The sequence below is a fragment of the Fukomys damarensis genome, unplaced genomic scaffold (genome assembly GCF_012274545.1).
Source record: "Fukomys damarensis isolate Sample0158 unplaced genomic scaffold, DMR_v1.0_HiC HiC_scaffold_5, whole genome shotgun sequence".
NCBI classification, from domain to species: Eukaryota; Metazoa; Chordata; class Mammalia; order Rodentia; family Bathyergidae; genus Fukomys; species Fukomys damarensis.
The window spans coordinates 4,222,560-4,234,942 of NW_022900917.1; the positions used below are offsets into that span (position 1 = coordinate 4,222,560).

Here is a 12,383-nt window from a genome sequence, read left to right on the forward strand (position 1 = left end):
TTTTTTTTTTTTTTTTTTTTTTGAGGCCTGTCTCGCTAAGTAGTCCAGGCTGGCCTCCAACTTGCATTAATTCTCCTGCCTCAGCCTCCCAAGTGCTGGGATTACAGGTGTGCACCACCCCATACAGCCCTTGGATTATTATCTTCTTAAAAGACCACTGATATGTAATTTGTGAGGTGATCTCTAATTGCTAACTAGAGCTGAGACTTGAGTCTTCACTGTCTACAGTACTAAGGATTCAGACTGCTAAGCTCCTGTCCTGTCATCGTAGGTACCTGTAATTAGCTGTGTCTCCTTGCATGTTGACTCTGTATATACATTTTTGTATTACTGAATAGTAGTTTCTCATCTGTCCTGTATATTTTAGGGCTTTTCCATTTGAAGAAACAGTTGATGGCTGTGACTCAAGTCCTTTCCTGCTAAACAAACTCCTGTATTCTTAATCTTTTTAGCCGAAGTATCCTCGAGTGAAAAAGAGGAAGATGTGTTCATGGGCATGGTTTGCCCATCAGGCACCAACCCCGATGATTCTCCCCTGTACGTCCTGTGCTGTAACGACACCTGCAGTTTCACCTGGACTGGAGCAGAGCACATTAACCAGGTGAGTCTTTGTCTGACTCCCTCCCTTGCACCATCATTAGCATTACAGGCTTTAATACTTGCTTTTACTATGAGTTATAAAACTCTCCAAAGAATATTAATTTTGATTTAATTCCTAAATAAATGATTCAAAAGTTGATTACTAAATAAAATATGGCACATCATGAGAAATGAGAAATGGAAGTCTTCACTCAGCTGTACAATCTGATTGACAACTTTTGATACATATTTGTATAATTACACTTTGGGGGATGATGTGATGTTTTGTCCTACAGATAGTATTTGAGTTTCGTCTATATGGTACTGCAGATTGTATATTCACTGAATCCTTTTATAACTCCTTATTTTCCAGAGTGCATTACTCTGCTGTTGTGATTAAACTGTGATAGGAAGCAAAACAAATAATTAGTAAGATGGGGTATCCCACACAGCCATTCTTTTATTCATTTATTTTATCCATTTTATTGGTACATTTTAGGTATACAATATAATGACATTGATCATTGGAGATTTTACCTTTACATAATATATCTTGGGGCTGGGGATTTAGCTCAGTGGTGCCGCTGCCTGCCTTGCAAGTGCAGAGACCTGAGTTTGATTCCCAGTACCAAAACAAACAAACAAACAAACAAAAACCCCAAACCACAATATATTTTGATTCCATATTTTTTCCCACTTCCCCTTCTCCCTTCATGAGCACAACCATTTTTAAAAAGTGCACTCCTGGCAGTCTCAGTGAGAAGGTGACCGAGGTGGCTGTCTCTGTTAAGAGGAGGCTTCTGCTGCTGCTTCTGGCGGTGGCTTCAGCTGTGGCCTGGAGTGAGACCTCAGTCAGTCTGAGTGGTGTGCCCAGCAAGAAATTGAAGATGCAGTGCTCCACAGGACCAGATTTGTGTTTCTAGATACAAATTTGAGGTCCTAGACCCTGTTAGAGAAGTTAGTCAGTGGTTTCCAGACATTCGAATTGAAGGAGAGAATTACCTCCCACAAACAGTTCATAGAGCAGCATAGAGAAGACCTGTCAGTCTTCAGACTAGTATTAATAGGCTTAATAATTGTTGGCAAGGATCCTTTTTCTTTCTTTGGCATGCAAGGCCCAAGCATCTGACAGTGGGGCGAGGAAAATAAGAGCTATGCACATATGATGGTTTTCTTCTTGAGCAGCATGATTGAGAACCAGTGTATGTCAACAGGTGCATTCGAGGTAACTTTTTCAATGCTGTACCTGTGTAGGCTGAGCTGGAATCTGGTCATCATCTGTCTGTGCCACAGAACTCGTTCAACTTCTTGACAATGAATTGAAGCTCAACATGCAGATGGATTCAATCCCACATCATTGATCATAGCCCCACCTGTCAGCACCCAAAACTCTTTTTACATTAAGGAATTTTTGCAAGAGCAGCATGACTGACATTATGAAGGCTTGTACCGAAGACAGCAAGCTGTTAGTACAGACCAGATTCTTTTTTGGCAGACTCATTTCACCTCTTGGAAAACCTCAGTGCAAGATAGTTTTTCAGTGCTGGCACATTTTGGAATTCTGCACCTTCGTGGAGTGCAGTGATACTGTGTACTCCTCTACCCCATTCACCTAGTTCATTTTTTTTTAATGTAGGTATTATTACTTCTTACAACTTTTTCTCAGTCATATTTGAAAAAGTAGAAATTGAATCAGTTTATTTTTCTTAAGATGTCTGTTAAGCCTATTGTGCTTTTAAAAATTAATGTTTATTTCTTTTGTTTTGCTTGGTGCTCGGTATCAAACTCAGGACCTTGGGCTTGTGAGGCAGGTGGTGGAAATACTGTGCTAAATCCCTGGCTCTAATTTTTATTTTTTTATAGTTTAAAGTCAATCTTTTAGAGAATACAGCTGAAGTTCCCAAGTACTTCATAAAGTTTATCAGACATCTCTGATTTGGCCATGTTCAATTATAGTTTTCAAAATATTGCTAGTTGTGAACAATGCATTGTAAGATTATGGGGAGGGGTCCAATATCCAGAGCACTCTACCAATTTGTGTGTATGTGTGCGTGATACTAGAGAACTACTACAAAACTGCATTCTAAGTCCTATTGTGTAGTGAAGTGTCTTGCCTTCTCCAAGCCAATGAGTTGAATTAACTGGGCCTTTATACTTCCCTAAATAAAAAACTAAGCAGATGTCAAAAATAAATAAAGTACACCTTTCATTTTAGGATATTTTTGAATGTCGAACTTGCGGTTTGCTGGAGTCACTGTGTTGTTGTACGGAGTGTGCAAGGGTTTGTCATAAAGGTCATGATTGCAAGTAAGTATAGTTCTGAATTTCTTTCATCTTATAAACTGTGTAGACTTATTGCTGTGTAAGTATAATGCATACTGTCATGTTTTAATTGTTTCATAAATCTGAACGCATGGCTCTTGTTTAAAGTGTGTGTGCAGTGCTTGTTCTTTGCTGGTTCTAACATAGCCTACGTTAATAAAAGTGGATAATGTGTGGTCATACGCAGTGAGTCAGGTCCGGGCCACCTTGTGAGAAACACGCCAGTAGCTCTTCTTGTCTGTGTTCTGCAGCCCAGAAACCCCTGCTGTAGGGTTTACAAGAGGCATTAACGCTTGGAGCATGTTTGAGCTGTGCTCTACTTACTTTTTAAACTAAATGCAGTAGTCTTCTGTCCTACCAGTAGAATTACACTAGCTAGTTTGGTTAGTTTTTACAGGCTGAAGCCTTAGCACTAACATCTGCAATTTCTCAGTGTTACCACCAACAGCACCAGCTCAGCTATTGGTGTGTGGCTTCAGATCTGTGGGTGATGTCATAGGTAATAGAGAATTGGGTTGTAGAAACCATCTGTTAGGCCATAGTGTAGCTATTTTTGTACTTATCACATTAATGCTTCCTTATAATTTTTGTCAAAATATGCACACACATGTACACACCTGCGTACACCCTTAATGGGAATTGAACCCATGGAGCCCTCTAGCCATTTTAATTTAAGACATTGTCTTGTCAGATTGTCCAAGATGGCCTCACATTTGGGGTTCTAGTGTCATAGCTTCCCAGGCACCTGGGATTACAGGCATGTGAAACTGTACCCATCATCTGTTAAATGAATTTTTCTCATAATTTTGTCTTACTTCTAGCGTCTTAAGAGTGACAGTGTGTTTATTATTCATTACTCTCATTAAGGGTACTCACTGACTGGGTGTTAATGTGGGTGGCTCTAGATGGCCCCTGTGCCTCCAGCACTTGCAGTCCTGGGGCAGAGGACACTCAGGAGGAGAGTGTTTACTCTGCCTGGGAGGCTTCAGAGGCCATTAGGTATGTGAGAGAGGGCCACGGGCTGGGGACACGTGGGATTGACTGTTCCTGTCCTCTCACAAGGTAATCTCCTCAGGGGAGCCCTGTTGCTTCAATCTTCACACCAAAATCATCCTTTTTGTTAGGTAAATTTTAGCATTTGCCTTTGCAGTTCAAAATTGATGATGGCTTGGGCCCCGGATTTAGCTCAGTGGTGCTGCCACCTGCCTCGCAAGCACAGGTCCTGAGTTCGATCCCTGGTACCACAAAAAAAAGAAAAACATTAATGAGGGCTCTTTGTGTTGTCTGAATTTTGCCTCCATACTGTCATTATAGATCCTTATGTATTTAAACAATTTCTGTAATTGTACTTTTGTGTGAATTTTTTCTAGACTCAAACGGACCTCACCAACAGCCTATTGTGATTGTTGGGAGAAATGCAAATGTAAAACTCTAATTGCGGGACAGAAATCTGCTCGCCTGGATTTACTCTATCGCCTGCTCACTGCTACTAATCTGGTCACTCTTCCAAACAGCAGGCAAGTGGGGCTTTGGTGAGGTAAGTAGGGTTGAAAACTGGTGGCACATGCAGTGGTCCTAACCACACAGCCCTGTTCTGTTTCACAGGGGCGAGCACCTGCTGCTCTTTCTGGTGCAGACTGTGGCGCGGCAGACGGTGGAGCACTGCCAGTACCGCCCGCCGCGCATCCGGGAGGACCGCAACCGCAAGACAGCCAGTCCGGAAGGTGAGTAGGGCCACTCCTGCACTGCAGCCCAGCTCCTTTTGCTTGGGTCTTACTGCTTACCTGTTCCTCCTCTTCTCTCTCCTGAAGACTCAGATATGCCCGATCATGACTTAGAGCCTCCAAGGTTTGCCCAGCTTGCACTGGAGCGTGTTCTGCAGGACTGGAATGCCTTGAAATCCATGATTATGTTCGGGTCACAGGAGAATAAGGATCCGTATGTATCCTCTGAAACACTTAGATTTCTGCACTTCCCACGTGGGTGTGTGTTTTCACCTCACCCTTGCTCCTGTCTGTCTGCCCTTCCCCTGCAGCCTGAGCGCCAGCAGCAGGATAGGCCATCTTCTGCCGGAAGAGCAGGTGTACCTCAACCAGCAGAGTGGCACGATCCGGCTGGACTGCTTCACCCACTGCCTTATCGTCAAGTGCACAGCAGATATTTTGGTAAGGGCTTTGAATGTGCATCACACTCTTTTAGCATCCTGTGGTTTTAAAATTCAGTCTTAGCAGCGGTGATCTCTGACTGAATAGTGCATAAGAGGGAATGAAATTTAGGGTGACTTGAATGCTTCATTTAATCAGCAGGGAAGCTCCTTTCATTCTAAGTAAAAAAAATCCTAAAATATATTAAAATCCAACTATGTAAAAATGTATGAAATGGTTCAAAATTATTAGCAACCTGGTGCAAGCTACTTTTTCTTTAAAGGTATCTCTTTTTCCTTAAATTTGAAGCAGTTAGAGCAGGCTGATGAGGTTGTGGTAAAACGAGTGCTTTCCCCAGCAGGGTGGCCCTGGGCGTAGTCCTCTTGGAAAACAGCCTGACTGTGTGGACTACCATAGAAATAGCATGGCCTTCAGAACCTGTTAGAAATATTTTACAGTGTGAGGAAGATGAAGCCATGTCTTAGGATGATCTCAAATACTTCATAAGTTAGTCATAGTGGACTAGTGAATCAAATTATAGGCTGGCCATTTACTGAATGAAGGGTAACAATTTAAAAATGAAGGTTGTTATAAGCCATACTGAAAAGTCAGATTTTCTCTGTCATTGATACCTATGTGATAAACCTTGCATGGAAAAGAAGCTAGAAAGTAATTGTTCATTGAAGACGGGAGTATGAACATGATACAAATAGGACTATGGGACAAATGCATAAATTAGTCATTGTCCTTGAATTTGTTTTGAGATTTTTGTCATGCTAGTACTGGAAACCTGTGAGAGCTTTCATTTCAAGAGAGTCTAAACATCTTAGGGAGGTATCTTAAACATTAATAGAATGATTACAATCTTTTAAAGCTTTTAGATACTCTTCTGGGTACCTTAGTGAAAGAACTCCAAAACAAATACACACCTGGACGTCGAGAAGAAGCCATTGCTGTGACCATGAGGTTTCTACGCTCAGTGGCAAGAGTTTTTGTCATTCTTAGTGTGGAAATGGCTTCATCCAAAAAGAAAAAGTAAGGCATCCTTTTTTATTTTGGCTTTTGCATCATTTTGCACACATTTTTAGGATAGTGAACCCATTATGTCTGTGCAAAGATTCATGAAAGCTTCCCATCTTTCCCTTTTTTTGCCCTAGCAACTTTATTCCACAGCCAATTGGAAAATGCAAGCGTGTGTTCCAAGCACTGCTGCCTTACGCTGTAGAGGAGCTGTGCAATGTAGCAGAGTCTCTCATCGTTCCCGTCAGAATGGGGATTGCCCGGCCCACGGCACCCTTCACCCTGGCCAGCACCAGCATAGATGCCATGCAGGGGAGTGAAGAGCTGTTCTCAGTGGAGCCACTGCCACCACGCCCGTCCCCTGACCAGTCCAGCAGGTAACTCCCCGCCCCACCAGGGCAGACGCTGGCTCAGTCTTTCTCTGGGAAAGAACGCAGTGCTTTTCTTACCAGCCCTTTGCATAAGCACTTGGGTAGTGTGCCCAATGATTTGGGTAACACTTGGGAGAGATTAATTTGAAACATGCAAGGACACTTTTAAAGTTACGCATGTGTATACATCTAAGTTAATAGATGAGTCGCTGTGCTTTGTGTTGGAAAAGCAGTTTTTATTATGTTGATGAAGCACTTTGGTAAGAAAGTTTACTTTAGGGATCCCCCTCCCCTTTGTTTCTGTCTTTCGTGAGCCAAAGTCTCACTATGTAATCCAGGCTGGCTTTGAGCTCACTACGTAGCCCAGAATGGCCTGGAACTTTCAGTGACCCTCCTTCCTCAGCCTCCCAGGTTCTGAGATGCCACTACACCTAGCTTTTTCTTCCTTTTAGATACAGCCTGCTCGAATTAAGGAGTCCAATAACTCTCTGTGTCCTAGGTTTGGGCTAGGGGCTACTTGTTACTTTAATCTAAATAATGATCAGAATGCTGCTTTTTTGTTTATTTTGTGTTTGTTTTGATGATGGTGGTCGTGCAATTTGAGTATGAGGCCTCCTGCTCTACCACTGAGTTATATCCCTAGCGCTTGGACAAACCTCTTAAATCATCCCAGAATCACTCCTGCTCATTCACATAGTACCAGTGCTTTCTACATCTGTTGCCAGAACGCAGAAGTCTTTATATTGAAGCACTTTTAGCTGGAGAATCTTTAGGTGCCTTTGGACTAAATGGTGACATTCTGGGAGGCTGAGACATGAAGATTACAAGTTCAGGCCCAGCCAGGACAATGTAGCAAGGCTTCTAGAAACAAAATTTTTTAAAGATCTGGGGATGTAGTTCAGCATGAAGGCCCTCAGATCAATCCCCAATACTTAGAAGAAGAAAAAAAAAGAAGAAAGAATATAGTGTTGAATAGTACTTGGAAATGTCCTTTCCACCTCTAGGCTTTTTCTTGACCTCTCGCCTTCCTTTGGTACTCTGGCTCCCTTTTATCAGTTACAGTACTTACAGTTCCTGTGCTAAACACTGCGTGGAGACCACTTGTCTATATATATTTGAGTGGCTCCCACGTGTAACTTTAACCCTCAGAAAACTGAGGTGAGAGAGGACCCTAGTAGTGCAACCTCTTACAGTCTTGTAACTTGAACCTTGTAACCCTTTTCTTAATTTCTAAATAAAGGTTGGTCCTGGGGTCACTGAGCAGCACTCTTCAGATCTCTGGCCTGCATTTAAAGGGTGTTCTCTTGTTCTCCCCTTCTTTTATGAGGGAGGCATCTGTCTTCTGGCTATTTCAAAATCAGGTTTTGTGGGAAGTGAAACTTTTGTGGTCCCTACAACCCTGCTTTGCTTATTTTCCTATTTTAAAATCATATTTTTGAACTGATATTTTTTCCCATACACAAAAGCAAGTGATTGGTTACTAAGATGATGCAAAGTAGAATGGTCTCTGTCCGGTTTCTTAAAGAAATGGACCCATCATATAAAACACACATGTTCATGGATGCACGTTGCCATCAGAGCCTCTAGAAGCCGAGGGTTTCCGGTAGAGAAGGAAGTACCTCCCCAGAGAATTTTCCAATAGGAATCTTATTCAGAGGTCTGTCAGCACAGCTTTGGAACGACTTACTGCAAGTAATGAGATTTGTAACTTAAGTCTCTTTGATGAATAATTTCTCTTGAGTCCATGTTTTCTGACGGCCCGTAGATTAATGTTGGTTTCCAAAAGTCTCAGGCGGCACCCCGGCCTGAGTCCTGTGTGTGAGAGATGAGCGAGTGTGTGCCCACTGCGGCAAGGTCCGGTGGCTGCACGCTCAGAGCCTCTTCCTTGCAGCTCCAGCCAGTCCCAGTCATCCTACATCATCCGGAATCCACAGCAGCGGCGCATCAGCCAGTCACAGCCCGTCAGGGGCAGGGATGAGGAGCAGGACGATATCGTTTCCGCAGATGTGGAAGAGGTGGTTTTAATGGCTTTAATTGTGGTGGATGAAAGGCTTTGTTCTGTGAGGAGGGGAGAGTAGTTCCTGGGCTACTAGATGAATTTGCGTCCAGCTTCTTTGGTCTCAGTTGTAGTGACATATGATGGCAGAACCATTGAGCCAAATCCCCGGCCCTGTAGTTACATATATTAAAGTGATTTCAACAATCCTTGATTTGCTGGATATTAGAAAATTGGACTTGTTTACTTGTAAGGGTTATGAGTAAGATATTCTCAATATTGAAAAAAGTGGAGTAGTTTCATGCAGTGAATTCATAATGTTGACATATATAAAAACAATCTTCTCGGGCTGGGGATTTAGCTCTGTGGTGCCACTGCCTGCCTCGCAAGCGCAAGGGCCCGAGTTTGATCCCCAGTACCAAAAAACCAAAGCTTCTCTCCACTCCGCAGAACAACTTTTATGCTGGACTTCTAATTTTAGGATTTTTTTTTTTTTTTTTCTTCAGCTTTAATTGAGTTTATTGGTACATTTTAGGGATACAGTACAGTTACGTTCATTGTTGGGATCTGGTACCTCTACATGACAGGTCTTGGTTCTCATTTTAATTTTAGGATTCTTTATGTGGATAATAATCATGAACTCTGAGATGTTTTGATACCTGAACTGCGTACTGTGGGATTTACAGTTCCCTCTAGTTAGGATCTTTGCATTGCGCTTTACCAGTTGTGGAGAGACACTGGTGGGGACGTGGGTTTATTGTGTACTCTGCCTGTCTACAAATAAGATTCTGGATTCAGGTTGAGGTGGTGGAGGGCGTGGCAGGAGAAGAGGACCATCACGAGGAGCAGGAGGAACATGGGGAAGAAAACGCCGAGGCAGAGGGGCAGCATGACGAGCACGATGAAGATGGTAGGCAGGCGGGCGGTGCGGGCAGAGGCTCCCCGGAGGACGGCGTCGCCCAGGGGCAGAGCCAGCGCCCCACTCGGTGTCCCGCTCCGTTTTGGCCCAGGCCTGTGCAGCGGGGCCCTAAGTGTTGGCGTTGGCTGCTCAGCCCTTGTAGAAAATAGCCTTTCCCCTTTTCCTTGGATTTGAGGAGACTAAGATAATCATAACCGTATCATGGAAATTAGAGAAGAGGGAAGCTTAAGTCACCCATGATCCCACCTGCAGGCTGACGGTTGGTGTTTTTACTTTCCATCCTCCCATGCACATTTTCAAAGATGTAAGGCATATGTAAAAATGTGTAATTTATAACTTTATATATTTTTGACACATATTACTATGAAATACAGAAAATGGATATTTTTAACTTTTCTTTTGGAAGCCATGTGTAAGGTAGACCCAGTCCTGGCTCCACCCATGTGGCTCTCCGCGGTCCACTCCTCTCGGGCTGAGGGCCCGATTGGTGCAGAGAGTTGGCACCTTTATCCTCACTGTGGTATCTGTTTTCTAGGGAGTGACATGGAGCTTGATTTGTTAGCAGCAGCAGAAACGGAGAGTGACAGTGAAAGCAATCATAGCAACCAGGACAATGCGAGTGGGCGCAGAAGTGTGGTCACGGCAGCCACCGCGGGCTCGGAGGCAGGTGTGTCGCTTTTCCAGGCTGCTCTCCCAGTTCAGCACGCGCCAGCTGACACTTGGGCGCTATGTTCAAGGGGGGATCAGAGCCTTGGACACCACCTTAGGAGCTTGTACCCAGCTTCTCTGTATACAAAAATGAATTAGTTTTCCAGTTCATTTTGGAGTTCTTTTCTAATTATTTTATTGGTAGTTTCTTGGATGTACGACTTAGCATTTTGTCTGTTATGTTTTCCTAAACGAAGGGATGTGTTGTAATTTCAATTGTCAATAGACTCACTGTGCTTTTGGCTTTAAAAATTAAAAATTTAGGAGCGAGCAGCGTTCCTGCCTTTTTTTCCGAAGATGACTCTCAATCCAATGACTCGAGTGATTCGGACAGCAGCAGCAGCCAGAGCGACGACATAGAGCAGGAGACCTTTATGCTGGACGAGCCGCTGGAGAGGACCACAAGCAGCTCCCACGCCAACGGGGCGGCGCAGGCCCCCCGCTCCATGCAGTGGGCTGTGCGCAACACGCAGCACCAGCGCGCGGCCAGCACGGCCCCGTCCAGCACCTCCACGCCCGCAGGCAAGTGTGCGGCTAGTGTGGGCTGGAAACAGTGCTTCCACAGCCACAGCGGCAGGGTCTCTGGCTGGGTTGCCCTTCACTTCTGGGCCGTGGTGCCCAGCAGCGCTCCCAGCCGGTCTGTGAGCCGTCCCCATATGTCAGAACCAAAGGCAGCTCGCATTCTACCCACCGGCCCTTTTCCAAGCCCTCCGAGAACACTGTTCCTTTTCCTCCCCTTTCCCAGTTAGCATAGTTTAGGAAATCAGAAACTTACTACTTAGATTTCTCTAACAATGCACAGTTGCCACAGCAACAGGAGTAGCGACTGCTGTTAGCTCACTGTGGTTGTCCTTCTCCTTACAGCGAGTTCAGCAGGGTTGATCTATATTGACCCCTCTAACTTGCGCCGCAGTGGGACCATCAGCACGAGTGCTGCTGCAGCGGCAGCTGCTTTGGAAGCCAGCAATGCCAGCAGCTACCTGACGTCTGCGAGCAGCTTAGCCAGGGCCTACAGCATTGTAATCCGACAGATCTCAGACCTCATGGGCCTTATCCCCAAGTACAACCATCTCGTGTACTCTCAGATTCCAGCCGCCGTGAAGCTCACCTACCAGGATGCAGTAAACCTGCAGGTATGGAGCCGTGGGAAAGTGACACGTTCACGTCTGGGTCTGCTATGAATTTGACAATTTCAGTGTAATGGGCCTGAGTTATCACAAATGTTTAAATGTTGACATGCTACTACTATATCAACTCTAGCTCTCCCTGGATAGTTTTAACTATTTTAGTTTGGTCTTCATAGAACTATGTAGAAGAAAAGCTTATTCCCACTTGGAACTGGATGGTCAGTATTATGGATTCTACTGAAGCTCAATTACGTTATGGTTCTGCATTAGCATCTGCTGGTGATCCGGGACATCCAAATCACCCTCTTCACGCTTCTCAGAACTCAGCGCGAAGAGAGAGGATGACCGCACGGGAGGAGGCTAGTTTGCGAACCCTTGAAGGCAGACGGTATGAAAGTCTTCCTTGTACTTCAGTGTGGAGACAGAGTCCTTATGTCTGAGAGAGCCAGAGATTTTTGATTGCTGTTATGCTCACCCTCAGCCTATTGAGGTTGGAAAAAATAAAGAAAGTAAATGCCTTGCCTTTCTTTTTAAAAAACTGTTATTCAGTTGAAGCAAAATAAGTTAAAGTTATACCTTGGTACTCAGCAGATTTGAAACTCTGAGCTACATCTCCAGCCCTTTTTTAAAAATTTGAGATAGGGTCTCTTAAGTTGCCCTGGTCAGGCTTAAACTCGCAGTTGTCCTGACTCAGCCTCCCAGTGCTGAGATTACAGGTGTGCATCACTATTCCTAGCTGCAGGATGGTTTTATGGTTCATCCGTGTTTCTTGTGAAGCACTAATTTCATTCCTTTTTATTTCTGAATATCTCATGCGTATACCACGGTTTGTTTATCTGCTTGTCTGCTGGACACTACCGTTGTGTTCACCTTCCTGCTGTCAGCCGTGATGCATGCTGCCCATGGGCGTGTTGCTTCCAGGCTGGACCCGAGGTTTCAGTTCTCTGGGGTGGAGCACTTTGCTGAACAGCTGCTGCAGCCGTGGTCTAAGGCTGCCATTCGGGAAGTGCCAGGCTGTTTTTCCCACACAGTGGTGGCACTGTTGGAGGTCTTCAGTCTCCTTATCTTTACAGGATGTGTTGCTTGTCTTTTGGAGTGCAGCCATCTACGGAGCAGAGCGCGACTTGTTTCTCCTGGCTGTTTAATTTGCATTTCTTTGGTGGCTGATGCTCTCAGTCATCTTCTGTGCAAGTTAGC

General features: G+C 44.4%; 1 protein-coding gene and 1 pseudogene across 1 annotated transcript in view; both read left to right on the forward strand.

Moving 5' to 3' along the window:
- Ubr5 (ubiquitin protein ligase E3 component n-recognin 5) overlaps positions 1 to 12,383 on the forward strand; it is a 107,466-nt gene that overhangs the window by 64,568 nt on the left and 30,515 nt on the right. The window contains exons 28-41 of the mRNA XM_010612128.3: positions 453 to 601; positions 2,795 to 2,886; positions 4,272 to 4,418; positions 4,507 to 4,625; positions 4,713 to 4,839; positions 4,937 to 5,066; positions 5,920 to 6,080; positions 6,203 to 6,442; positions 8,328 to 8,451; positions 9,231 to 9,342; positions 9,887 to 10,018; positions 10,324 to 10,581; positions 10,924 to 11,192; positions 11,363 to 11,574. Coding sequence (XP_010610430.1) covers positions 453 to 601; positions 2,795 to 2,886; positions 4,272 to 4,418; positions 4,507 to 4,625; positions 4,713 to 4,839; positions 4,937 to 5,066; positions 5,920 to 6,080; positions 6,203 to 6,442; positions 8,328 to 8,451; positions 9,231 to 9,342; positions 9,887 to 10,018; positions 10,324 to 10,581; positions 10,924 to 11,192; positions 11,363 to 11,574 — 2,272 coding nt within the window. The remainder of the gene's footprint in view (positions 1 to 452; positions 602 to 2,794; positions 2,887 to 4,271; positions 4,419 to 4,506; positions 4,626 to 4,712; positions 4,840 to 4,936; positions 5,067 to 5,919; positions 6,081 to 6,202; positions 6,443 to 8,327; positions 8,452 to 9,230; positions 9,343 to 9,886; positions 10,019 to 10,323; positions 10,582 to 10,923; positions 11,193 to 11,362; positions 11,575 to 12,383) is intronic.
- On the forward strand, positions 1,293 to 2,056 carry LOC104853922 (annotated as a pseudogene).